The following is a 24,470-nucleotide window of genomic DNA, read 5'->3' on the forward strand; positions in this document are numbered from 1 at the left end:
AGCATGCAACAATGATTATTATGTACTAATTATAACAGAAGTGTCTCCCTCTAGGGAAAAATATAATTTATTGCAATCTACATGGCATATTGATGCGCTGTCTGTCCTGCACATTGCATGGCATCCAAGGACGTGCTTTAGTGAATGATTATTGCGATGTATTGGACGGTTACAATAACGTCTTCTAAAGTACTGCGGAAATCAGGTTTCAATGAACGGCAGAGAATCAAAAGGTTGAAGTTTCGCCTCGAATGCATGAATGCAAACCAGATTCACATCAGGGCAAAGAAATGTTCCTTTGGGCTCTCTTGACACATCTTGTTGCATATAACAAACACAGTTTGTTTCGACGTTCGGCTTTTATCCCAAATTCTCGACATTATGAATAATAATTATTGCAATAATAAGCGATAATACTGTCGTTGTTTTAATTTCTGGAAAAACTTGGGAGTGACGAAGGATAGTAAGATGAAGGCGAAGCATACAATAACGTAGGCAAACCCACAATAGTTAATAGTAATATAAAAAAATTGGAATCATTATGAATAACCGAAATGTGTCTGTCGCCCAAAGTGGCCAATTTAGGTGACCGCTTTTGGAACTGTGTGCGACAAGGTTTTCAAAGGAAAAAAAAACCAAACGGTTTTGCAGGTTTAAATTAAATGAAGTGAAAAAAAAAAAATTTTTTATATAAAAATGAAAATTAGGCACCCGCCCAAAGCCGTTGTTTCACGCACACCGTGGAACATAAACCCGCCCAATTGGGCGTGAACCCGCCCAATCCGACGGACCAATCGGCGGCCGCGCTCTTTCCCGCTCGGCTTCGCGGCCGCTCGAGCGCCGGGGATTTTCGAAACTAACGGCAGCGCCGCGCAACCCAACCTGCTACCGGAAGTCCCGCCTTCCCCGACCCCCCCATCCGCGCGCTCCTGATTGGTGGGTTGTCCCTTACGCCCGCGCCCATCGCCGGCGGAGGGGGGATTGCGATTGGCTGAGCTGGGTGTCACGTTGACGCGCGCCACCCATCGGGTTAGGTGGAGCCGGAAGTGGTTGTTACTATGGTGGTGCTACTGCTGCTGCCGCTGCCGTGAGGTGGGGGGAAGACGATAGGAAACAACAGGGAGGAATATTCGGTCTGGGCCGAGATCCGTTGCAGCCTTTCGGAGAACATGACAAGCCTGGAGGCCGCGCTGTAGCTGGTGAGTGCGAGGAGTTTTGGTGGGTTTGATTGTGTGGCGAGAGAAGCAGACGAGAGACAGAGAGAGAGAGAGGAAAAAAACAACATCTTTGACAGGCGTCTAAGGTGCTGAAATAAATCAATATCATTATGATATATCTATATATATATATGATATGATATGTGTGTATCATACACGTAACGTATCGGTGGAGTCCTCTATGAGCTGTGCCACTGAAGAGTGGTCGCTGTTGAGAGGTACCAGTAGTAGTGTAGTTATAATAATAATAATAATAATAATAATCCTCGCATTTGATATAGCGCTTTTCACGTCGGGAGGACGTCCCAAAGCGCTTCACAGAACACACTGTAAAGTGCATTGACTGTACGTTTGTGGGCGAACGCGGCGGCCAATCGCGCACAGCAATGTCCCGCAAACAGTCGTAGATTGAAACGGACCAATTTGTCATTGTGTTTGGTTTTTTTTGGAGGGATTATTATTATTTAGTCTTGAATGAAGAGGGAACGGTTGGAATCCCGCCTGAACCTCCCGTAAACCTTTTCATCCGTTCATTCAATCCGTAAAGAAACCCCGTTTCTGGGTGAGAGGGGCCAGGAGTTCAGGTGAGGGCAGAGATTGCAGACCTCCAACAAGCGGCGTCCGGGCTTCCTCTCAGCGAACCTGTCCCTGTACCACAGCGGTTAGAGCACTCGCCTCGCAAACGAGAGGACCTGGATTCAATAATTATTATTATATTATTATTATTATTATTCCATTCCCGGGCAGGGCGAAAGCTTAGGCAAGTTTTAGGAACCCGGTTGTTAGTCAATTGGCAGATCGCTTTCCAAGGGTAATAATCTTTTTTTTTAACCAAACATTTTTTTAAAGGAAACTCAATCCACGACTGTTTGTGGGACGCTGCCGTGCGCAATGCGCCGGCCGTGTTTCGCCCACAAAATATACGGTCGATTCACTTTGTGGTGTATATATATATATCCTGTGAAGCGCTTTGAGACGTCTCGAAGATGTGATAAGGCGCTGTATCAAATGCAAGGATTATTATTATTGCTATTATTATAACGTTCGCGTAACGTAGGACAGCTCTGCAAAGGCTCATCATTCAGTCCAGGCGCCATTCACTCATGAGCTACATACATGGAGTGTCCTGGCTGTCGGTTAAAATATAAAGCCTGACCTTTTAACTATAACATTACAAAAGAACACTGCCACGACCTACTGGATAATGGCAATTAAATCGACTGCCTGAGACAAGCTGGCCAAGAATTGTTTGGTGGACCACAGCTGTCAAATCCATGTGCTGTTCAGTCACTGCTGCACTCAGTGAGCATCAGCCCAGGATGATACATAGTAGTAATGATGATAATAATAATAATCCTTGCATTTGATATAGCGCTTATCACGTCTTCCAGACGTCTCACAGCGCTTCACAGGATATACTGTAAAGTGAATTGGCTGCATTTGAAGGCGAAACGTGGCAGCCAATTGTGCACAGCATACACAGGGATATACATATACATTCACAGGAAAGCATTTGGCTTTCCCAGCAATGCGGTGAAATTATACACATTTTAATATATATATATATATAATATATATGTATGTGTATATATGTTTGCCTGGATTTAGGTGATAACATTTTTGAATTGGGCTTCACTCCACGTCCTTTATAACTGTTTGAAGCAATATCGTTTTTCATTCCTGCAGTACGGATTCAACATTGCACTCTGTAATCAAAGCTCATAGATCAGATAATAGCTATACATAAAATGAATGGATTGATGATGCCAAGTGATTGTTTGATATTTATAAAGGAGAGAATCTGTCAAGACAATCTGAAACAAGTATGTCGGGCATAGAGAGTGAACAAAGGAGATTTACTAGAGTGATACCAGGGATGAGTGGCTTGACATAAGCAGATGATAAAGAAACCTGTGGTTAGGAATTACATTTTTTTTAACTTTATTGCATTTGCTATTAGGTTATCTTGCGCACTCAAGATGTCTATAGATTTTGACAGTGGAGCTTTAGCGATCCAACATGAAGAGGAGGTATATGATCAGGAGGACTATGAACGGGAGCAAGAGGTAAAACCAAACGCCTAGTTGTTGCATGATTTCATGAGACTATAAATAAGGTGTGGATGAAGAAACTATGACATCTCAAATCTCAGTTTAATATTTTCTGTTTTTTACAAAAGTGTATATATTTTTTTTGAAAAAAAGCTCAACAAGTAAAAGAAAAACAGAAAGTTTGGAACCCTGTGTTTTTCCTTTATTTTTATGGAACTTGATAGTGGAAAAGTTGTGTTTTAATTGATAAACATGCTGTACTGTTTTATTTTAATTTTGTGGCACTCTTATCCTTATAGTTGCATCAGTTACTGACTGATCTCCCAGATGACATGCTGGAGGACAGCAGAGATATTTCTTCTCCAGAGCTTAATTACTCTGGCTGTAGTGCCAATAGCGGCACTGGAAGGTGAGAAGGTTCCACTTATTATGATCTCCACAATCTATGCATTATGGTTGAATATGAAATTGCTCCCCATAATGAAATAATCTACCAACACTGTCTAGATTCCACATGAAGAATAGCTATTTGAGCAAGATAATAATAATAATCCTTGCTTATAGCACCTTGCATGTCGGGAGAACGTCCCAGAGCGCTTTACAGGATTTACTGTGAAGTGGAGTCACTATTTGTGGGCGAATATGGCCTCAAAAACACAATAAAAAACAAAATGAAAATACAGAATAGCTGAAAACAAATGTATAATCTGTTACACATGACAAGTGATCTCTTTGTTCTAGAGTTCAGCAAACATGGGAGCAAAAGCAAGACTGGAGTCGTCATCAGGAAGTAAGCAGCAACCCTGGAGCCAAAGATGCATGTTTCACTACAGATTATACACTGCACAATGGTCATAACGGAGTACGTGAAGTATTTCTAGCTAATTTGTTTGCTTTTTACTTTACAGAATTTTCATTCAGTAGATCTAGTTAAAATTGATACTGGTTCTATACTGGTTTTGCCATAGATATAAGAACAAGACAATAGTGCCAGCTCTCTTGTTTTGTGTTGTTTTCATTTTTCTGAAAGCGTGAGCATGTGATTTAATTAAATTTAAATTCTTATTTTGTTTGCTTAGATTTTGTCAAAAGTGTAATTTCTTGAATTCCCGTCAGTCCGGTTCTGCTTCCTCTATGCTAAGGAACAGTCAATGCTCATTATATAAAGTTATGTTTTCTAATGCTGATGAACAGTTTTGTTGCAAATGTATTCAGGTACTTATCCTTTAATCCTTTAATTATCCTTTTAAATTTCGGGGACTAGGAATATGACGATCACTATGGATGTGACCAGTACCAAACTGACTATATGTATAATCAAGAAGATGAGCAAGTGAAAGAGCATGAACCTCAGGTAGATAATGAATTGCAGCATAACAGATGGAGCGACAGCCACAAGTTAGAGGAACACCAGTGCACATACGAAAAGGGGGGCTACAGTTTCCCTCATGCAAATTCTAATGAAGCCCCTGGTGAGAACTGTATGAATGGAGACAGCTATGAATCGGACTATTACCATCTACCTAATTCCTATCTTCAAGCTGGAGGCTACAATAATGGAATCTGCAAAAGTAATGGACAAAATGGGTTCGGTAATCACCTGGGGAAAATACCAGATTACCATCCAAATCAAAGGGTTTTACAGGTATGATGTCTTTCTTGCAAATTTGCTTCAGTTTTAAATCTCTTTTCATTTGCCAACTGCAACATTCAGTCAAATTTTGATGTTTTTATTTCCTGGTGAGCTATCAATATGGAGAGACCTGATATTGTAACAACAGCAGATTTACAAACTGAGTGGCAATACTGCATGCAGTTGATTATCAGAAAATAAATCAATATAAAATGGATGCCTTGACCAATTGCCATAATTCCTGCAACTGACAGAGGAGCAAACATAAAACCAAACTGCTGTATCAAGATAACTGCAGAGATTATACAGAATAACTGTTACAACTGTTGTTATTACTATAAGTAATCTTATCTTGGAATTAAGTTGATGGTTTTAATGTAAAATTGTTTTTTTTTCCTTGCAGCATTTCATTGCACCTGAACATGCTGCTACTGAAACTCCAGATTCATACAAAGTAAAGTATAACCCCTATCCTGCTGCTCATCCACCAAGAGGGAATTTTAATCCAGATGAAACAAAAGAGGCCGACAAGGGATTTGATCAAATGCAGAAAGACTTCTTGAATACAGGCGAAAGTAAGAAATAGTTAACTGAATTTATCCTGAATCACTACATGATTACATGCTGTGGTGCATATTAAATTATTGCAGAATGTAAAATTAATATAAGAATATTATTAATAATATATTACTAGAGAGTGAAAAGTTACACTTATTCCTGATGATTAAGTGATCTGGATAATTAACAGACAATTTAGAGTTTTTGAACAATGGGTTGATTGTATGGAAGTTCAATTACAGTAAATAGTATCCTTCTCAGACTCTTAAACAGTCATTGAAGGACAGCTCAACCAAACTTAGTTTACTTAGGATTCAAGTATTGTTAGAATTCATTTACGCTTATCTGAACAAACAGTTAAACTGAACTATTTGGATTGAAATAAGTTAGTATTGCTTTTCCTGGTTCGCATAGTGCCTTGTGGTGGACTGAAAGATTTGATCCATACTTTTCAATCTAGCTACATACTGCTAATAATGAATAATTGTAAGTATTTTACAAGTGGAACAAAAAACAATAAGAAATTTGGGGGAAAGAGCTGGAAAGTGGGATCAGTACAAAGAGCAGTAATACAGGTACGATGAACCTACTAGGTTCCTTCTGAACTGGAAAAAATGTGTTTCTATTAGTAATAGTAATAATAATAATATTGTTTGCTTCCTACAGGTTCTGCAGAAGCCCATCAGTTTGCACAGCTGCAGATTTTATACAATGCACGAGGAAGGCAGTTAGATGAACTGCAACAAAAACTGGAAGAGCGCGCCCGTGATATCCGATACTTGAATCACCAACTTGCCATAGTCAAAGGTAAGAATTCCAATTATACCATATCCCATTATGACAATAGTACTTGACGGTGCAGGCTAGAAGGGTTTTGTGTCTTTTCCCTTGTTGACAAATTTCAGCTGGGTTGGCATTGGAGGAATGTGCTTTTACAATAAGTCTTGGAATTACTGGGTTAGAGAAAGCAAAAGAAAAGCAGCCATCAATCTTTGGTCCTGATCAGTATGCAGTGACTTCTGTTGGACATTCAAGTATTCATGTATCAACTCTGAATGCAAAGGGTACATTTGTAACTTGCCTTCACCATATTACTGAATTATTCCTTAGACAATTATAGTTTGTAAGAGATGTATATTTGATTTTGCAAGCACGATCCAGCGAATGTATAAGCTAAACGTATTGCCTGAGTTTCCTTTCGCAAACAATAACATCTAGATGAAGACATTTTCTGGACTCTGGAGTTTTATTTGAACTTTCCCAACTTGCAATTAACCATTTTGTAAATGTTACAAACAAAACAGCTTCTTCAAATAGCTAATGTTACACTGAAATAGATTGGTGAATATTGCTTTAAAGTAGTTGTAGAACTACTGTTTTCACAAGAATACAATTTGCTGTGGAAGTTAGGAAGGTGAATTTGTGTACTCTAAGTTAAAATCTATATTTGTGTTGGGTAAACTACAGTGTACATAAGCTGGGAAAAGGTGATTTGCACTCCAAAATATGAAGTGGAATATCCAAATAAGTAAATCTTTCACTGAGCAGTACTGTTTTGCAGGAGAAAAAGATGGCTTGGCACTTCGTTCTCAAAATTCTCAGACATTGCTTCAAGACGCAAAGGAGCTTGAAGTTAAACTTCAAGGAGAAATTAAGGCTTTGGAGGCAAAAGTTCAAGGCCTGACTATCAGTGAAGAGGAGGCAAGCATAAAGAATATGTTTTTTCAAGATTTCTGTTGCCTTGTATTTTCTGCCCAAGGGAAAAGAAACTCACAGTGTCTGCTATTATTTGGGCTTTCTGCTAGCGGCCTTACCTTTGACTTGAAATTAATTAAATAAAATTGGCTTGAACTGAACTACAAAGGAGTCTTTTGCCACTTGCATTCTGCATTATGTTGTTTCGCGGGGGCTTCTTTGCTAACTACAGTTATCTTTCATAATAATAGTCTCAATTTGCTTATTAGGATGGAGATATATTTAGCTTAAGTGGTTGTTACTCACTCATTTTTCCTCTCAATTCAGTCAATGAAAAACATGAAGATTGCTGAGGCAGCCATGGACAGTATGCAACAGCAGATGCTTGAGCTACGGCGTTCAGAATCTCTTACACGAGCCAGAGAACAACATGACAACGTCATTGGTGTACTTAAGCAAAAACATGATGAGACCATCTTAGCGATGCAACAGAAACTCGATGCAGCTTGTAGTGCCTTGGAAGAACAGGTCATAGTCCATTAAATTTGACTGCATTATACTTTACTGATATTACAACGAGGTTCTCAATAGGATGGCAGTTGTACAGTTGAAAATGAAAAATAGTGAATTAATTGCTTTTTCTTGTCTTTTTTTAATCAGAAGGACAATTGTAAACGACTTGAGGAGCAGGTGAAGCAGTTGGAACGACAACAGGAAGAAGCCAAGTTGGAAAAAGCAGAAATAATCAATGGGCTGACAAAGAGCTTAGAAGCCAGTCAGCTGCAGTGCAGGGAGTTACTGCAGACAGGTTAGGACCCCACAACTATAGTTCAGAATCAAAATAGATTTTAAAAGCAGATGAGTGTAATTTCTATTCTCCCAGGGCCACTAGAATTTTTTTTTATTCATCTACAGCCTGAAATGCCCACTGTCACAACCGTCACTTTTACCTGTTTCGTTGGTGTTGCAAATCCTTTGTGATTGGCTGAATGGAGGGTACAGTCTCCAATTCACTTTATTCTTTCCCTCAGAAGGGATGAAGACAATTATTTAAATCAAAGTTTTTGAGAAGAATAAACACTTAATTTGTCTCTTCTTGTCCCCGTTGGTGTTCCTTGGTGTATAAATATTGCCATTGTTAAGTGCTCAGACATTGCCCTGCATGAAGGGCACTATATGAATGCTTGTTGTAGATGGCGGTGGTGGTTCCAGCATTCACTTTGTAGGTATGATATAAATGACATACCTAACTCTGAAAACAAACTACGCTTTCTTGTGTGTGTTTAATAAGGTTCAATGCAGGAGATCACCCAGCTTAGGATCAAACTTCAACAAGTTCAATCTGCCAAGAAAATCAGTGACAGCATGAACAAGGCTTTACAGGTGAGCTGTGACTTGGTATTTTTGTTTTTGTCCAAAATGAATTGCTCTGAACACTAGCATAATTTGTGATCAATGCTTGCAACTGTGGATGTTGTAAAAATAACAAGGGGTTCAGTTTTCTGTGTATTTCAATGGGTTTGAACAAAATTCCAGGAAATGAGGGAGAGATCGAGGGTGATGAGAATGACATAGGCATAGAAAATGAGAGAAAATTCACAGAAAGTAAGAAAAATAATTGAAAGTCTGTATCCCAGCAGATGGTTGTGCATTCTTGTCCTTTTTTTTATTTTAGTCATTTGAAGAGTTTACTGGAATAAAGCTGCACAGTAAAACTTTCCTCTTGTTGAACGATCTGACGGATCATGAAATGCTAATGATTTATCCTTTTAGGAAGAGATGACAGACTTCAAAGAACAGATTAGTCTTTACGAATCTGCTGCAAAAATTGATGCCTTTATAAAGGAAACGCCGGATCAAACCGAAGCTTTATTAACTGATTCCTATGTGGACCTCGGCATCAAGAAAGGAAACTGGAAAGTGCCAAGATTCCAAAGGTATCAATTGAAATAATATCCAAGCAGTACTTAAAAAGTTATCAAAAACTAAGGTTTGTTACATGTAATGTACCTTTTTTTATAGTCAGTGCTTGGAAGATTCCAATTTCAACAGAATGCTGGAAATCTGAAAAAAATTTAAATATACACTTGGTTAATCAACACCTGAAAGAGAAGTCAGTGTTTGTCCCTTCATTAGAACTGTAGCTGTCTATCTAAGGTCCACAAATCTACATCATACAAAGCCATTTGGAACAAATCGTTCCATGTGCTGAATGGCTTTTTATATTCTTATGAGGTTCCCACGTGGATTCATTATTTTCAACAAAGCACTCTTTCCAGTTTGATAACTATTATTTTTTTATATGAAAAGCTCTTTTTAAAAAAATATTAAAAACACAAAGCCGAAATACATAATTTGAAGAACCATTTGCAGAAATTCCTAATTTGTATAATTTTGTACTTTTTCACTCTTGAGGCAGCAAAATTATAGAATTGACTAGATAATGAATAGAACAAAATGATCTGTTTCTGGTGATGTGTAAAACTAACTACATTTCGTTTTTACTATTCAACATAATTGATATCAAGATGGTTTTGGTACTTACTTTTTTTTTCTCTTCAGCACAGTGCGAAGGGAAGATTCAGATAAGATGTCTAAAGATGAGGTTATATTGGATCTGAAAGTTGAACTGGAACGGTCATTAAGCATTATCAAAACAAAACGTCAACAATTGATTCAGCTACAAAACGAAGCTAAAGAACGTCAAAAACAAATAGCTGAACTAAAGGAACAGTTAGAAAATACTGAGAAAACAGCAAGAAATCATGAGGTCTGTTAAACCAGTAAGCTTCATTCCACTTTACATGCAGTAATAGTATTCAGTAAATGTTATTGGAACATCTCTGAGCTAGATGAATTAATGCTGTATTTGGTTGTATGTTTCAGGTGAGAGCCTGTGCCTTAGAAAAGCAGCTGGAAGCATTGGGTCCCTATTCATCCACCTCTGAGAAAGCTCTCCGAGAAGAAATTGAGAGACTGCAAAGTGGAAAACAGGTGCTATTTGAGAAAATTGAGGTGAAAATTAAATTATTTCTCAAATTTAGTAATTTTTGCCCACAGAATATACAGTCAATTCACCTTGCAGTATATTCTTTGAAGCGTTTGAGATGTCTCAAACCATGATAAGGCGCTATATCAAATGCAAGGATTATTATTATTGTTATTTTTAAATGGAATAGAGAATTTAAAAGGTCATAATTGAATTTTAATATTTATGTTATCAGGAAGGTCAACAGCAGATTGAAAAATTAACTGGTAGTGAGAAGCAATTTAAAGAAGCAAACCAAGAATTGTACAGTGAGATGCGTCAGATGATCCAGGAATTTAACCAGAATAAACAAGAGGCAATCGAGAGGTAAAGATTAAAATTTTTAATTGAATAAAATTATATGCCCAATTACACACATGGTTTGCAAGACAAAAGCTTAGCCAGTCTTTAATTATCCCCACTCCTCACCTCCCAGCTCCAACTCCTGGCCCATCTCTTAACTGACATTATCAACCTCTCCTTATCCACTGGCACTGTTACCACCCCCCTAAAAACAGCTGTCATCACCCCCATCCTCAAAAAATCTTCCCTGGACTCATCCCTACTCTCCATCTCCAACCTCCCATTCCTTTCCAAGGCCCTGGAACGTCCCCATCCTACTTGCTCTTCGTCTCCCCCCCCTCTGACCCCTCAATCGTCCTCTGCCCACATCACAGAAGCAGCCCTGGTCAAAGTCACTGACAACATTCTGAACATCTGCAACCAGGGCTCTGCCTCCTTGTCTTCCTCGACCTCTCTGCTGCCTTTGACACTGTCGACCATTCTATTCTACACTGTTGATGAGTACAATGACTTTATCACGTTGTTAGTACCTACATTAAAGCCCTTACTTTGATGTGAGTGGTACTGGAGAGTGCTACTGGAAAGTAAATTTGTTTCAATATGTTTTGCATTATTTTTCCTTTGAAAAATCCATTACTGTAAGATGTGAAAGAATATATCAGCAGCATCATGAGGATTCCAAATATCGTCTGCAGCAGGAGCTGCACGAACAACACGAACTGGAGAAAGCTCAGTTGATTCAGCTGTATGAAGAGCAGATCACACAATTGACGTGAGTTTGAGTGTTTCATTCAGCTTCTTATCATCCTACAGTTGAGTTAATTTGTTATAAACAGCATTGTCCTATACCAGCAGATGGTTGATCAATCGGACATAATGCACAAAGTCCCCTTCATAGAAGACATGGTGGCTACATTACTGGATTGCTTCAAGGGTTTTCATGACTTGTAGGGAGACATTGTAGAAAAATGTATAGAGCATTTTCACACGTTCAATTCTGTTAAGCCATTGAAACTGTGTGGTAGTTCCTTTCGTAATGAATCTTCTCTTCCATTAAATCATAGCAACTAACTAAGAGACTGAAAGATACAATATGCATCTTGTTCAGTATAATTAAATTTATGCAAGAATGCAAATCGTATTCAAGCCTGAGCTATCTGTTAGAATCAGATAGCAGAATTTCGCCTATATATACAGTCAATCCACTTGGCAATATATTCTGTGAAGTACTTTCGGACGTCTCAACAACCTGATAAGGCGCTATATCAAATACAAAGATTATTCTTATAATCAGTTCCTTGTTAATTTGTACACATTATCAAGGAGAAATAATTTTTTGTATGCATTTCATGTTTTAGAACCAAGTTGGATCAACTGAACAAGGAGATGTCTGGAGTGCAGGAGTGTTACATTACTATCTGCAAAGATAAGGATTCATTGGAGAGCAGATTAAAGGAAGAAATGGCACACATATTAAGAACAACAGAACTGGAGGTTAGTTTGCAAATATAAGTGCTTTGAAACGTCTAGAAATTGTGGTAAGGCGCTATTATCAAATACAAGGATTATTATCATCCATTAAAGACCCAATTTTTTCTTACTGTGTTGCTTAATGAGTTGCTCAGAATCTGTCTTCCCTGAATGAAATTCCACAAAAACAACCAAAAATTACATTTGTATAGTGTAAATTAAATTCTAGTCGGTTGGAAGCTTTTTCCTTTCAGCCTAGTTTTATAATTGCTCCCTAATATGCAGAACACTCTTGGGAAATTGAAACACTTTTAACTTTTACCTGAACTGTCGTCCTGAAACAAACAATATTGCTTCGTACTAATGAGAAATAATTAAATTTCAATGTCGTTTCTGGATACAAAGATAATTATGTTGATTTCTCAAATGAAAAGGACATTTTAGATGAAATGAAGGCAACTTTAAGTGGCCTACAGCCTGAGCTAGAAAAAAAGCACAGGGATGCCATGGAAGTTGCAATTAACTGATACCTCACTTGTAATACATGTAGCCATTGGTGCAAAATGTTTAACCCAATATTTTTTATCATAGTTGTTTGGCTGCAAATCTGCCAATGGAATCAACATATATTTTGTATGATTGCTATGTTTTTATGCAAAGTTGAATTAGAAAAGTTTAGTTATCACCTGAAGGCTGGACTACGGCAACTCTCTCCTCGTCGGCCTTCCCGGCACCTCCCTCCACAAGCTGCAGGTCATTCAGAACTCTGCAGCTCGTGTACTGTACCACACCAGGCTTCGCGACCACATCACTCCCACCCTCGCTCGCCTCCACTGGCTCCACATCCCCCAGAGGATCGAATTCAAGATCCTCATCCTCACTTACAAGGCCATTCACGGCCTTGCTCCCTCCTAACTCTCCGTCCTACTATCCCCCTACTTACCTTCCGTTCCTCTGGCTCCGGTCTGCTTCACATCCCCCGCCCCAACCGCCCTACCATCGGTGGCTGGGCTTTCAGCCTCTCAGCCCGAGGCTCTGGAACTCCATCCCCCAGTGCCTTCGCCGCCTCCTCCCTTTCCTTCTTCAAGGCCAGTCTCAAGACCTTTCTCTTCAACCTGGCCTTCACCTCCCCTCTCGACTCTCTAACACCTCCTCGCTCCCTCCCTTCCCCTCACCCTGACCATTTCCTCCCTGCTCGGATCCCGACCCAACTGTCCAGCGCCTTGGGACGTCCCCCCGACATGAAAGGCGCTCTATAAATGCAATCTTGTTGTTGCTGTTAAAAGTCTTTTTAGATTTTCAGGTGCCATTTAGATTGAAAATGTGTTTGCAAAGAATATTCAGCTTTCTTTGCTGCTGTAGTAAGTAATCTTTATCTACCCTGATGTAAGATTAATTTATAGCATTGTCGATGCTTGTGCCTATTTCCTTTCTAGGTTAAAGACCAAGCGATTCAAGCAGTAGAGGGAGAATGGCAATTTAATCGGGACCGAACAATAGAGGAGATTAAGCGAAAATATTCACCTGAGAAAAAACAAAATTGCCAGAATGACCAGACCTGCCAAACTAAACTTTCCTCTGACACTGAAATCTACACACGGCAGGAATTAGAAACTCGACTTGCTTCTCAACAATTGATGTTGGAGCAACAATCTCAGGAGCAGAGAATAAGAGCTGTTGGAGAAGCCTTAAAACAGCTTGAACTAACACTGGAGAAGGACCACGAAGAAAATGTGGCTAAGCAGGTACATCTGGAGGAAATTATGAAAATAACATTTGTTTAATAATAATGACTGATAATCCCTTGGAAACCTTTGCATAGATTTAATGAATTAGCACTTTGTATGTCTAAAAGGCATATGCCATGTTAACATCATTTGTGATCACCCCCACAATTAAAACACTCTGCCCTAATGAATGAACAGGTACAAGAAGTTCCTGTGAATTCCCTTTTATAATTATCCAACTTGTGTTAAATTTTTACATTGAAAATTGGTCTCCACAGTTTTTAAATGGAAACATTTGGAGCTTAGAAACTTTTTCACACAGAGTTCACGGAATGTAGTCCTGCATTTCTTCCTTGTCCCAGCGTTGAATTGCTCATTGCTAGTTTGAGAAATAAAAACTAAAGAAAATTTCATGTACGTTTTTCTAAATTTAAAACTATAATTTTCTGGATAGAAATTAATAGAATTGACTAGAAAGATGCCAGACTGACTGCCTTTCAGGCTGAATTTAACAGTAATACAGTATGCTGAAAGAATGAAACAAATAATGGTGAAGACATTTGTTTGGGGCTTACAGGTTGAAATGGCAGTAACAAAAGCACGTAAACATTGGCTGCAAGAACTAACAAGTTTACCTGAATACAGAAACCATTTACAAACTGAAAAGGAAAAGTGGGAGAGCGAGCACGAGCAAGATGCCGCCAAACAGGTGAAATTATAAGAATATATGTCTTTAGTAATTTTGTAAAAAGCATTGAGAAATTTGCCACCATCTAATTCTGAGTGCAATTGTTGCAGAGCCTGTAAAGAATGCTGAAGAGGTCATTATAATGGTTTATGTTGCTTTCTGAAAACAATTATTAAGTAGTGTTTTTTTTTCCAGATCTCAATGATATTCAAGGCAAATGAGGACAAATGGAAGAAGCATAGTGTGAAGGAAAGTGAGCAGGCTGGATCCAGTGTTAAAATATCAGAACTGCAAGAAAAGATACTTGCACTTGAGCATGAATTAGACCTTGTGAAAGAAAAAGATGCTGCATTCACCAAAGCTGAACTGGCAAAAGCTCGAGCTCAGTGGAACAAGGAGAAAAGTGAAGAAATTAATAGAATTCAAGAGCTAAATGAAAAAGATTATCAAGTATTTTTGGCCGAGCATCGAAATAAACTCAACGAGATTCTTAAAAAAACCAAAGAGGACTTCATCCAGCAGAGAAATGAGCTGCTTGCTCAGAAGGAATCAGAACTAAACCAGCATTTCCTGAAGAAGCAAAACGAATGGTCAGCTCAGCAAGCTGAAAAGATTCATCTTGAAAGACAGCGGTGTGAGTGTGAGATTATAGCCGAACTTGAACATTTGGTAAGCGAGATCCCAGAACATCTTATTGTGGAGTCAGAAACTCAGTGTTTCCGAATGAAGGGATATTCCAACACCTTCAGAAATAGCACGAACGCATCATTGGATTATGTAAATGATTGTCTTCATAAAGCCTGCAGAAAAATGGTTGAAAAGATCCTGCAGACCATCAATGAAAAGGTAAAGGGAATTGACTTTCCAATAATGGACAATACAGTTTACATTTTTGTGGCAACTTTCATGACAGAGAATGTCTCAAAAGTTTCACACTACTCTTTCAAAGCATTGTTCATCAAGCATGCACAGTATCTATTTTGATTACTATTACAATTTGTTCACCTAGAAGTTGGCCATTTCTTTGTATGTGATAACCAGCTAATGAGTACCAAGACCTGGAAAGCTGGAAATACTGCGTTCTCGGTTAGCAAATGTTCACCCTAGACCTGGACACTGTGAAGAAGCACTATACTGGGGGGAATGAGGAAAGAACTCTAGTTGTTGATGACAAATTAGTTAGATTTACCTTTTATTAATGCAGTACACCTTTGCAATTGAACTTAAAAAGCAATGTTTGGGTGCAGTGGTTCAACCCGGAGACCTTTGCCATTCGATCACGAAACTGAAGTTCTACCATCTCATATTACAGAGATTCACATCAGATCTCTGAGGAAACAGTGCATTTTTCTCTCCTATGCATTTTTAGTTTTGAATTTTGAATGATTGACGTGTCTTATAAATTGAGCTTTTTGGGTATAGAGTTTCTTATTTGTTTCAGGAAAGTAAATTGGATCTACAGGATGCGTTACAAGAATCCAAAAGGCAGCATGAGGAATACAAGTCAGAAAAAGAAGCACAGCTTAGGAAGTTCATATTGTCCGAACTTCAGCTCAGGCAAAAGCTGGAACGTCTAGAAAATAGCTTGGGCCAGGAAACGAAAACCAAAGATGGTATTTTTCACGTTCTCTGCCAGATCCCTACATATTTCCTTATTTGTTTAGAATAGAGGGACACAATTGGCAACTACAATAGGACCTCTCTCCTGCACCTTTCTTTCCTTGGTCTCAGTCCAGGATTCTGCCCTGCTTTCATTTCACAATCCAAACCAGAATTGTTTGATTTTAAACTGTGTGAGCTTCTTGCATTTTCTCGAGACTAAAAAGCTCTATGGGTACTGTTGTATTCTGTTTTTACTTTGCTAAAGAGCATGGCAGACCACTGCCCTTCAACCAAACCTAATACTCCCTCATGTGGAGAGAGCAGTTTTTATGATGTACTTGTGTACCTGTATTGTTCTGATATTAAGCAAAGCAATATAGTAGTTTTATTGTTCTATACCTTCTATGCGGTATATTTTATACATCAGTATATACAGTAAATAATCCAAGGACTTGTGAGGGAATGTAGAAAAGGACTAGATTCCCCCCACCACACACACACACACACACAAATGTTTGAAAGTTGTCTTGCAGACCCTGGTTTTGAAAAGAATAACTTAAAACCTGGTCACTGGCAATGTGGGGAAAACTGCAGGCTGCAAATACAAGCCTTGCAGCAGGAAAGCCAGCACCTGAAGAAAAAACTAGAGAAAGCATGCAAGCAGCTTCAGCTCACTGTTCGTGAACATAAGACCAAAGAGCAACACTTCAAAGGTGTGTTGTGGGTCACAGATTCTAGTGAGAATAATGATATTGATAATTAAATAAATCACATTTGTATTAATATTGCCACATGAGTGTTGTCTGGATTAAACCTGGTCAGGGAACATGAAAATCATTGGCTGTTTATAAGCTGCTGGTTTGTAAACTAGTTCTAAGTTATAGAATAAAATCAATAGCAATTCTTAGGGGGTGGGAAGAGTCAAATATAGAGATTCTGCTTCTTTAAGATCTTCACATAATGCACAGTCACTGTGACTATGAATGGATCTCTTTCCTTTTCTCACCAAAGCCTACCCTTGGTTGGTTAATTCTAATTAAGTTATCTTCGGGCCCCAGTTGGTGTCGTTTGTGCTTTTGCTAAACTTTGCTTCTGTAGTTTTACGTAAGAATTCCATTATAAACCTAACCGCTTCACAGAGCCTTTCCAATGCCCTAAAACATGTCTATAGTCCTTTCATCTAATCTATTATCAGAAATTAATTCTGAAATGCCTTTTTCTGTAATATTTCACAGAAGAACATGAGGCCTCAGTAAAATTGATGCAGAAAGCGAATGATGATCTTGTCAGAAGACTGAAAGAAGAATCAACTGGGAGTAAAATGAATGTTCGGTATGTTCGTGGTCTTTCAAAGTAGAGTACAAAGGATTTTTTTTTAAAAAAAGCGTGGCTTTATATATTTGTTTTTCCATCAGGTTACAAGAGAACTGCGATTTTGGCAAGACAGACAAGAACAGTTCTGCAAAAGGGTTAGAAGAAATACGCCATCAGTATTTGAGGGCTGTGGACAAAATTAGAGGTAATTCTAGCCGTCTTAAGTTGAAATGTGGATGTATTTTAACAATTAAAATTGGAATTTGACTTCTCCGGTGGCTCAGTTAATAAAGACAAAGCAACATTGGTGCTTACAGACCCAGGAAATCCCAAATGAGGTCTCCGGTCAGTCCTGCATGAGCTGATCTCAACAATGGCAACAGAAATGCACTACAATTAATCTCAGTGCCTCCATATGAGGGAAGAGTCTGCCAAAACCCCTGGTCCTGATTGCTATTCCCTTTAATGGAAAGTGCCGTAGAGGAATCAAGTTTGGGCAACCCGGATGATAGGCTTGCAATCAAAACTCTGCCTATGGTCTCATCAGACAAATGATCACTTGAACAAGACACCAGCAGACATTGCCAGCCATAAAGCTGAAGTGCATCAATGTGTCAGTACCTCGAGAAGAAATGTGGAGGAAATCTCAAGGAGGGTGGGAAATTGATGTTACTTTCATCTTTGGCTACTTTTCGAGTATAGCGTAGATTCATATTTTGTTATTGCTACCCATGTTTTGTTACTACTTTAATGGCAGCATGGGAAATTGATTGTTACTTTCATCTTTGACTACTTTTTGAATATAGTGTCGATTCATGTTTTGCTACTTTAATGGAACTGGAATGTTGTCCTTTCATGCACACTTTTCTGCTGAAGTTTACTTTGCACTAAAGTAAATATTTCTACTCTTTGTATCATACAGCCTAGATGAGCAACAGATGGATCAACAATCCTTAAAACTAATGGATATTTTTGAGGCTTTGTTTTAACTGTTGCTTTCCAATAGAACTGAGGTAGTACTTGGGAACAGGGAGTACTCTCCATTGACTTTGCGTTCACTTTTCATCTGCAGTCTTTCATTATTCGCACGATTGCTGTGGTTCACTGATGAAGGTGTAGCTACTGTACTTTTTTTTTTCCTGTGGCATGATTCCATGGTGGAAATCAATTTTGACACCAATTGTTTTTGTGGACTTGCTTTTCACTTCTGGAATAATCCTGAGCAGTGTTTAAATCACCACTGCAAAAGAATAAATGGTGCTAGAAAAAAAACTTCATTAGTGTGTGGGCTACTTACCTTCTATGTACACATGGAAGGGGGAAAGATTGTTCAAACTGTTGTATTACAGTCCTAATTTATAATGTGATCTGATCTATCTTTTCATGTCCTGAGAATGTACCTTGCCTTTTACAGGGGACATGCTGTGTTACATTCATGAGAGTAAGGAACGAGCAGCTAAAATGATTCGTACAGAAGTGCTGAAGGAACGACAACAGACTGCGCGAAAAATGCGGAAATATTACTTGACCTGCCTGCAGCAGCTCCTCGCAGACAGTGGAAAGAATGAAGGGTAAGAATCTTCATGTTTTGCTTTTCTGTAGATTTAAATATATTACACATATTGTAGCTTACTGCAGTAACCAGTCTTGTGGCATTTTGGGAAAATTGTGGAAAGCTTTTTTTAAAAAAAACATAAAGAGCAAAGTCCCTTTTATACGCAGAGTTAAAATGACTTGCCTGTCTAAAGTGGGCAGCTTTCACATGAGTATCTGCTGGCTCTTTGACAGCCAGTTTATCACAGCTGATCCTAATGCATATCTAGCTAATGTCCATTTTAGTTTGGGTGTTCTTTTAAAATGCACCCTTAGACCAAAAAAAACATCTTTTCGTTTTGAAGATGTGTGCTTTAAAATAATAAACACACAATTATGTACTTTTCATAAATTTTAGAAAGCACAACTTTCCATACGTGAAAGATTCAGGAGAGGGGTCCTATTTTGTTTGCAATGATATGCAACTTCAAAATAATACCAGAATTTTATATAGATCCTTGATTTTTAAAAAACTTTCTTTCTATTCTTTGTCATGAAATCAACAGGAACATTTCTTAGAATGCAACAAACTGATTTAAGGTAATATAGTCATACAATTTTGGCTATATTACTACAGTATCAATTACAACTGCTGGCTATAAATTGTTTATTGAAAAGCTCAGTTATTGAGCCTTGTGTCCAGGTAACTGTGTTTAGTCCAGGTTTCTTTTAATACATGTCTGAATTCTCTGCAGCGCTGAGAAGAGAATCATGAGTGCTGCTAGCAAGTTGGCTGCAATGGCCAAAGCATTAGAAACTCCTCTTCCAAATCGAAATCGTAATAAAACAGAGATAACCAATGGTATGTATGCTGTGTACCTGCACACCAAACAACAATAATATTTAGTTTAATTTAGGTCTATGCGACTCATTTGTTTTGTTTAAAAAAAAGTTTTTGTGTTTGCTTAACTGATATGCACCATAATTATCTTCGATCATCTGAACGTGAAGGCAATAAACTTGTTTTTAATTGAAGTTTATAGGTAGGGTAGGGTAGTATGTTGGTACTTGTGTAAAGTCTATTGTGGAGCAGAGGATTTGAAGTCAACTTTGCATTTGCTAGATTGTTTTTTTTGGAGAATGAGAGGTGACTGAAGTGGGCATAAAGATTAAAATAAACCTTTTATTTTAATTATTGACTTTTTTCTATGAGTTATCGCTTCCTTGTTTTTGTTAATAAAAATATGACTGCTTTCTTTCTCAGTTAACTTGTTGATTCTGTTTTGCATTTCATTTGGATGAGCTAAGAGATTATTCCACTTTTTATTTAGTGCCTGCATTGATGTTTAATTCCCAAGAATCATCATTTCCCACACATACGCATTTCTGCATGTATGTCATATGTGATTGTTTAAAATATATATGTTTCTGCCTGTAGATCATCCCGGTGGCAAACATTCAGACCAAACGCCAGGCATTCCTAAGAAGAATCGTCTACCCAATGAAGCTGATTGCAACCAGGTAAACCACATTGAGAGTCAATCGTCCAGTGAAAAGCAAGCCAGAAAATGCCTCAAACCTGGAGCTCCCAATACCATTAATAAAGAATTTGTGCCACACCATTTCAACAAAGTATTAAGTCTTGCAACTGTACAGAATGGCACCTCAGGTGAAGAATTGTTTACTAAGAGAAACCAAGGTGATGCTTGTGCAGTTGATAGAAATCCTGGTCTTTCAGAATTCCAAAACACAACCTTCAAAACTAAGGATGGACATCAAATGAATGGTGCTGTTGTAACAAATGTGCAAAAGCCAAAGCTGCACAAAGCTGCTAGTGTTTCACACCATTATGATTTAGCCAGTTATCATCCCCAAATGTCGCTTAGCAAAGCGCATATGTTCAGCTCCATTGACAGTCTTTCAGACGGGTCTGAACTGCACTTGACCCACGAGAGTCAAAGTCTTATCCCCAAAACAAAACATTTGCATTATTCTTCAGAAGAACATCTCAGCTTCAAAAATCTGGCTGGAGTATCATTAAACGTCCACGAAACACCTGAAAGAGATGAAAGTGGTTGTCTTACCAGCATTGAAGATAAAGGATTGTACACACTGGAATCTTTGGATTTTTGGAAGACTGAAGGTATACTGTGCCAACCTCACAGCAGTACAACAAATGTTCGTGTAGAACTGGGTGCCAATGCTTTGGCACTTCCAGGTGGACACTTACTCCATAAAACTGTTTCACTGTCAAGAGATACCCCACGGATGCCAACCTCCATTGAGTCTCTGTCTTCTGAAGTGAGCTCACTTTCTGATGGGGAAGGGACTCGTTTTTCAGCAATGACAACCCAAGTTAAGTCAGCCCAGCACACTGACATTATACAAAACCTTGCACAGGGCAGCCGTACAGTTCATAGTGGGGAGCAGCTGATCACAAGACCTCAGAAATATCTTTGCAATACTGAGTCTGCATTGGACAGTAGGACAGCAAAGTTAGCTAAATCAGACTGTGGGAAACAACATATCCCCAAGCGATGCACATCACACTTAATCTCCAATCTGCATGTTCGTCAGCAGGACAGTGGATTTGATAGTCCATTCTTTGATTTTCATTAATCAAGAGTTGCTATCTCATCACCTAAACCCTTAATTTTTTAGATTGAATAGATTTTTAGATTTTCGATTGAATAGGAGTGAGTTCATAGAACGGGTATCTTGAATAATTTGTTCACTGATCTTGTATTAAATTATGTTCAGTGTAAAACATTTGTAATTAAGTATTTGATATGTTGTAACATATTTGTGGCACATTTTATTTTACAATTTTTTTTACCACAGGCTATGATTTCCTTTTTTGTACTGTATTGTCCTTTATTGTTTTTTTTATTTCAAATTGCTTTTTATAAGTAAAGGTTAATACTAATAAAATCTGCATTTTTAATAATAACACCCACTCTTGTCTGATTGTTTGGAGCTTTCAAACCATTGAAAAAGTATTGGGGACAACTTTTTTAAAATAAATATGCAGCTTATTGCATTGCTGCAATTTACTTGAACAATGTGCTGAAAGAATGAAAACTGGAAAGAAGCACTCACTTTTATTTCTTACTATTGAAACTATTCAAAACAAAAATTACATAAGCACAATCAGTGAATGAGATTAAAGAAATTGCTTCATAGTGTTTATTGAGAACCTCTGTGGTTTATCTGACCTTTAAAAGGGATGAAAAGGGTACAGTCATTTACAGCTCCTTAAACCTTTTATTGTGTTATTTTTCATGCATTCATTCCCAGTGCTGTTTTCAGCCTGAATGCTTGAGATCAATGACGGAAGATATGCTTTTCTTAAAATTGTGCCAAGAAAGAGATGTTTTAAGGTCCATTTAATTGGTACATTATTTTTTCACAATCTGAAGCATATGTTATACAAGGCTACTGTGTGAGTTCATAGCTCTGATAGGTTAAGGTACTGATTGTCAGCCAGTTTTCTTTCATATTGGATTCTTATTAGACATCATTGAGTCACATGTCCCACGAGTGGCATGTGGGATCTGTGGCGAGGTTGGGTCACTGAATAAGGATCAAACACAGCCAGGTACCCTCAGAGCAAAGCCTGGCCACATTTTAGCAGCCTCCAATCTGAAAATGATTTTGGCTTCACCCAACGCGATTGTGTTGGATCCAGTCACTCAGGGCTTCAACAATCTGAGGGACATGATCACAACAGCTGTGGTCAAACTGCAATATAATTGGAGAAGCCAGATCATTGCTCTGGTGGTCCTGAACCTGCTCTCTGTAATTGGGAACATAGTGGTGATCAGAAATATAACCTGTACCTGGCGGAAGAAGAGAAAGCGAGTTCGCCGATTGGACTGGCTGTTCGTCCACTTAGCCGCGGCTGATCTGTGCGTGGCTTTGCTAACTCTCCTGTCTCAGATCATCTGTGAGGGTTTGGGTAATGTGTGGCTGGCCGAAGACCTGGCCTGCAAGATGGTCAACGTGATACAGATATTCGGGCTGGTGGCTTCATCCAATATTATTGTCCTAGCTCTGGCGCGGCAACTGGTCATCACCAAACCCTTCACTTTGCCACTTTCCACCGAGAAGCGTTGGGTTGCAGCTTGGATCTGTGCCCTGTTGCTCTCCAGAAGCAAGCTTTCGTGTTCAGAGAGACAGAGATCAACTCCACCTCTCAGTGTCTGAGCCTGTTCGAGAACCTGCCCAGATGGCATTTCCAACTGTCCATCATCTTCGGGGCGATGGTGGTGTTTATCCTGCCCTTTAACGCCCTTTGCTACTCCTACATCCTGAACCTTCGGACCATTTGGAATAAAAGAACGGGTGATGCACATGCCAGACCAGAGGAAGTCGAGAAGTATTCGCCTCAACGTGATCAACAGCGGCCTGCCCAGAGCCGAGGCCAAAGTGGTCAAGATGTCACCGGTCACCATCCTGCTTTTCATCGCTTGTGGGTTGCCTTACTTTGTGCTGGAGATGAAGATCGCCTTCGGGAACATCGCCGAGCTGGATCAGACGGTGATCGCTGTGCTGGGTGTTTTTGTGGTGTCCAACAGCGTGGTTAACCCGTTCGTGTATTTGAATTTCCACCCCAAGAACAGGTACCTGCGGAGAGACTGAGGAGCGCCGTGTGCTCCTCTTGCATTAAGGCACAAAGCTACCCGGACTCCCGGCAGCAACCTCTAACCTCTCAGCCCAAAACCGTCCCCGAAGAGACCGTACAAGATACAGCCCAGATCAAGCGCATCAGCGGTAGTCTGGGTTCTTTGGTAAAGCGCTATGTAACTTTTCCAGAGCAGTAGATAGCAAGTGACTTAGCTTTGCAGGTAGTTTAAATGTAAACGCAGGTAGTTAAATGGATTGGATACTCTTTAAGCATAGTGATGGGTTTCCGCATGTGTCAGATACCCAGCTAACCCCCCCCCCCCCCCCCACACACACCCACCGCCCTCCCACCGGGTAGCGTCCCAGAGCACTTGAATTATAGTTCCACAGATGAGAACAATAACAGGTTCTTATAGCCTTATGTTTGTATGTGGACATTTATAGTCCGTTTGCTAAAACCATTTCTGCAAGTGTTTTGACTAAAATCTTTGCAAAATTGTTGCAGTATTTTCAAAATAATGGTACAATGTATTTTAGCCTTTACGCTTGTCTTTGCAAACAGTAAAATGTTGTTTCTTCAGATAACAAAGTATCTCTGTGTCTATTTGATCTTTCTTCTTCTTGGTCACTTGATGCTCAGTGTCCGACATGTAAGTTGTTATACAAATGTAATTTGTTTTTGAAATAGGTAATGTACTATCTCCACATCCAGTCCACGTCCTGACACTGCTGTTGAAACTCATATAACAGGCTTTGTTTATATTCTAGTTCCTCAAGTAAATTACTAATGAATGTGCAAATACACAATCAGTAAACTTTAAAATAAGATCCAGTGAAGAGCTTCGAGATGTTTTGAAAATACGATAAAGCGCTACATCAAATGTAAGGATTTTTATTATTATATACGTAGATAAACAGTCGCGTAAAAATGCAAATTGTATCAAACATGTTACTGATTCATTCTTTTCAAGAACTATTTTCGCTGAACCAGGTTTCAAAGCTCCTCCAGAACAAAATGGAGTATT

General features: G+C 38.9%; 1 protein-coding gene and 1 pseudogene across 2 annotated transcripts; both read left to right on the forward strand.

Annotated features, from left to right (window-relative positions):
* Positions 1–1,038: 1,038 nt before the first annotated feature.
* Positions 1,039–21,870, forward strand: cep152 (centrosomal protein 152). 2 transcript variants are annotated; one of them, XM_007906358.2, is made up of 27 exons: positions 1,039–1,199; positions 3,178–3,283; positions 3,568–3,677; positions 4,010–4,130; positions 4,533–4,913; positions 5,305–5,476; positions 6,126–6,266; positions 7,021–7,160; positions 7,482–7,682; positions 7,815–7,962; positions 8,446–8,537; positions 8,928–9,091; positions 9,717–9,924; positions 10,041–10,169; positions 10,379–10,509; positions 11,129–11,257; positions 11,844–11,979; positions 13,392–13,700; positions 14,260–14,391; positions 14,566–15,216; positions 15,812–15,983; positions 16,506–16,685; positions 17,208–17,304; positions 17,388–17,491; positions 18,701–18,857; positions 19,575–19,681; positions 20,258–21,870. In XM_007906358.2, the coding sequence occupies exons 2-27, from the start codon at positions 3,197–3,199 to the stop codon at positions 21,436–21,438; spliced, it is 5,580 nt and encodes a 1,859-aa protein (XP_007904549.2). In that variant the 5' UTR covers positions 1,039–1,199; positions 3,178–3,196; the 3' UTR covers positions 21,439–21,870. The 2 variants fall into 2 exon arrangements, with proteins under 2 accessions (XP_007904549.2, XP_007904550.2); XM_007906359.2 differs by lacking the exon at positions 16,506–16,685.
* Positions 21,871–22,467: 597 nt separating this feature from the next.
* LOC121850843 lies at positions 22,468–23,460 on the forward strand (annotated as a pseudogene).
* Positions 23,461–24,470: the final 1,010 nt, after the last annotated feature.

The sequence above is a fragment of the Callorhinchus milii genome, unplaced genomic scaffold, assembly GCF_018977255.1.
Source record: "Callorhinchus milii isolate IMCB2004 unplaced genomic scaffold, IMCB_Cmil_1.0 Scaffold26, whole genome shotgun sequence".
In the NCBI taxonomy this organism is placed as follows: Eukaryota; Metazoa; Chordata; class Chondrichthyes; order Chimaeriformes; family Callorhinchidae; genus Callorhinchus; species Callorhinchus milii.

What these genes read in the sequence shown, in the direction of transcription:
- cep152 (XM_007906358.2), top strand. Translation starts at nt 3,197, where the DNA reads ATGTCTATAGATTTTGACAGTGGAGCTTTAGCGATCCAACATGAAGAG. An exon ending in GAGCAGATCACACAATTGAC is followed by an intron (nt 11,258 to 11,843) that starts GTGAGTTTGAGT and finishes TTCATGTTTTAG; the next exon opens with AACCAAGTTGGATCAACTGA. An exon ending in GACAGTGGAAAGAATGAAGG is followed by an intron (nt 18,858 to 19,574) that starts GTAAGAATCTTC and finishes AATTCTCTGCAG; the next exon opens with CGCTGAGAAGAGAATCATGA.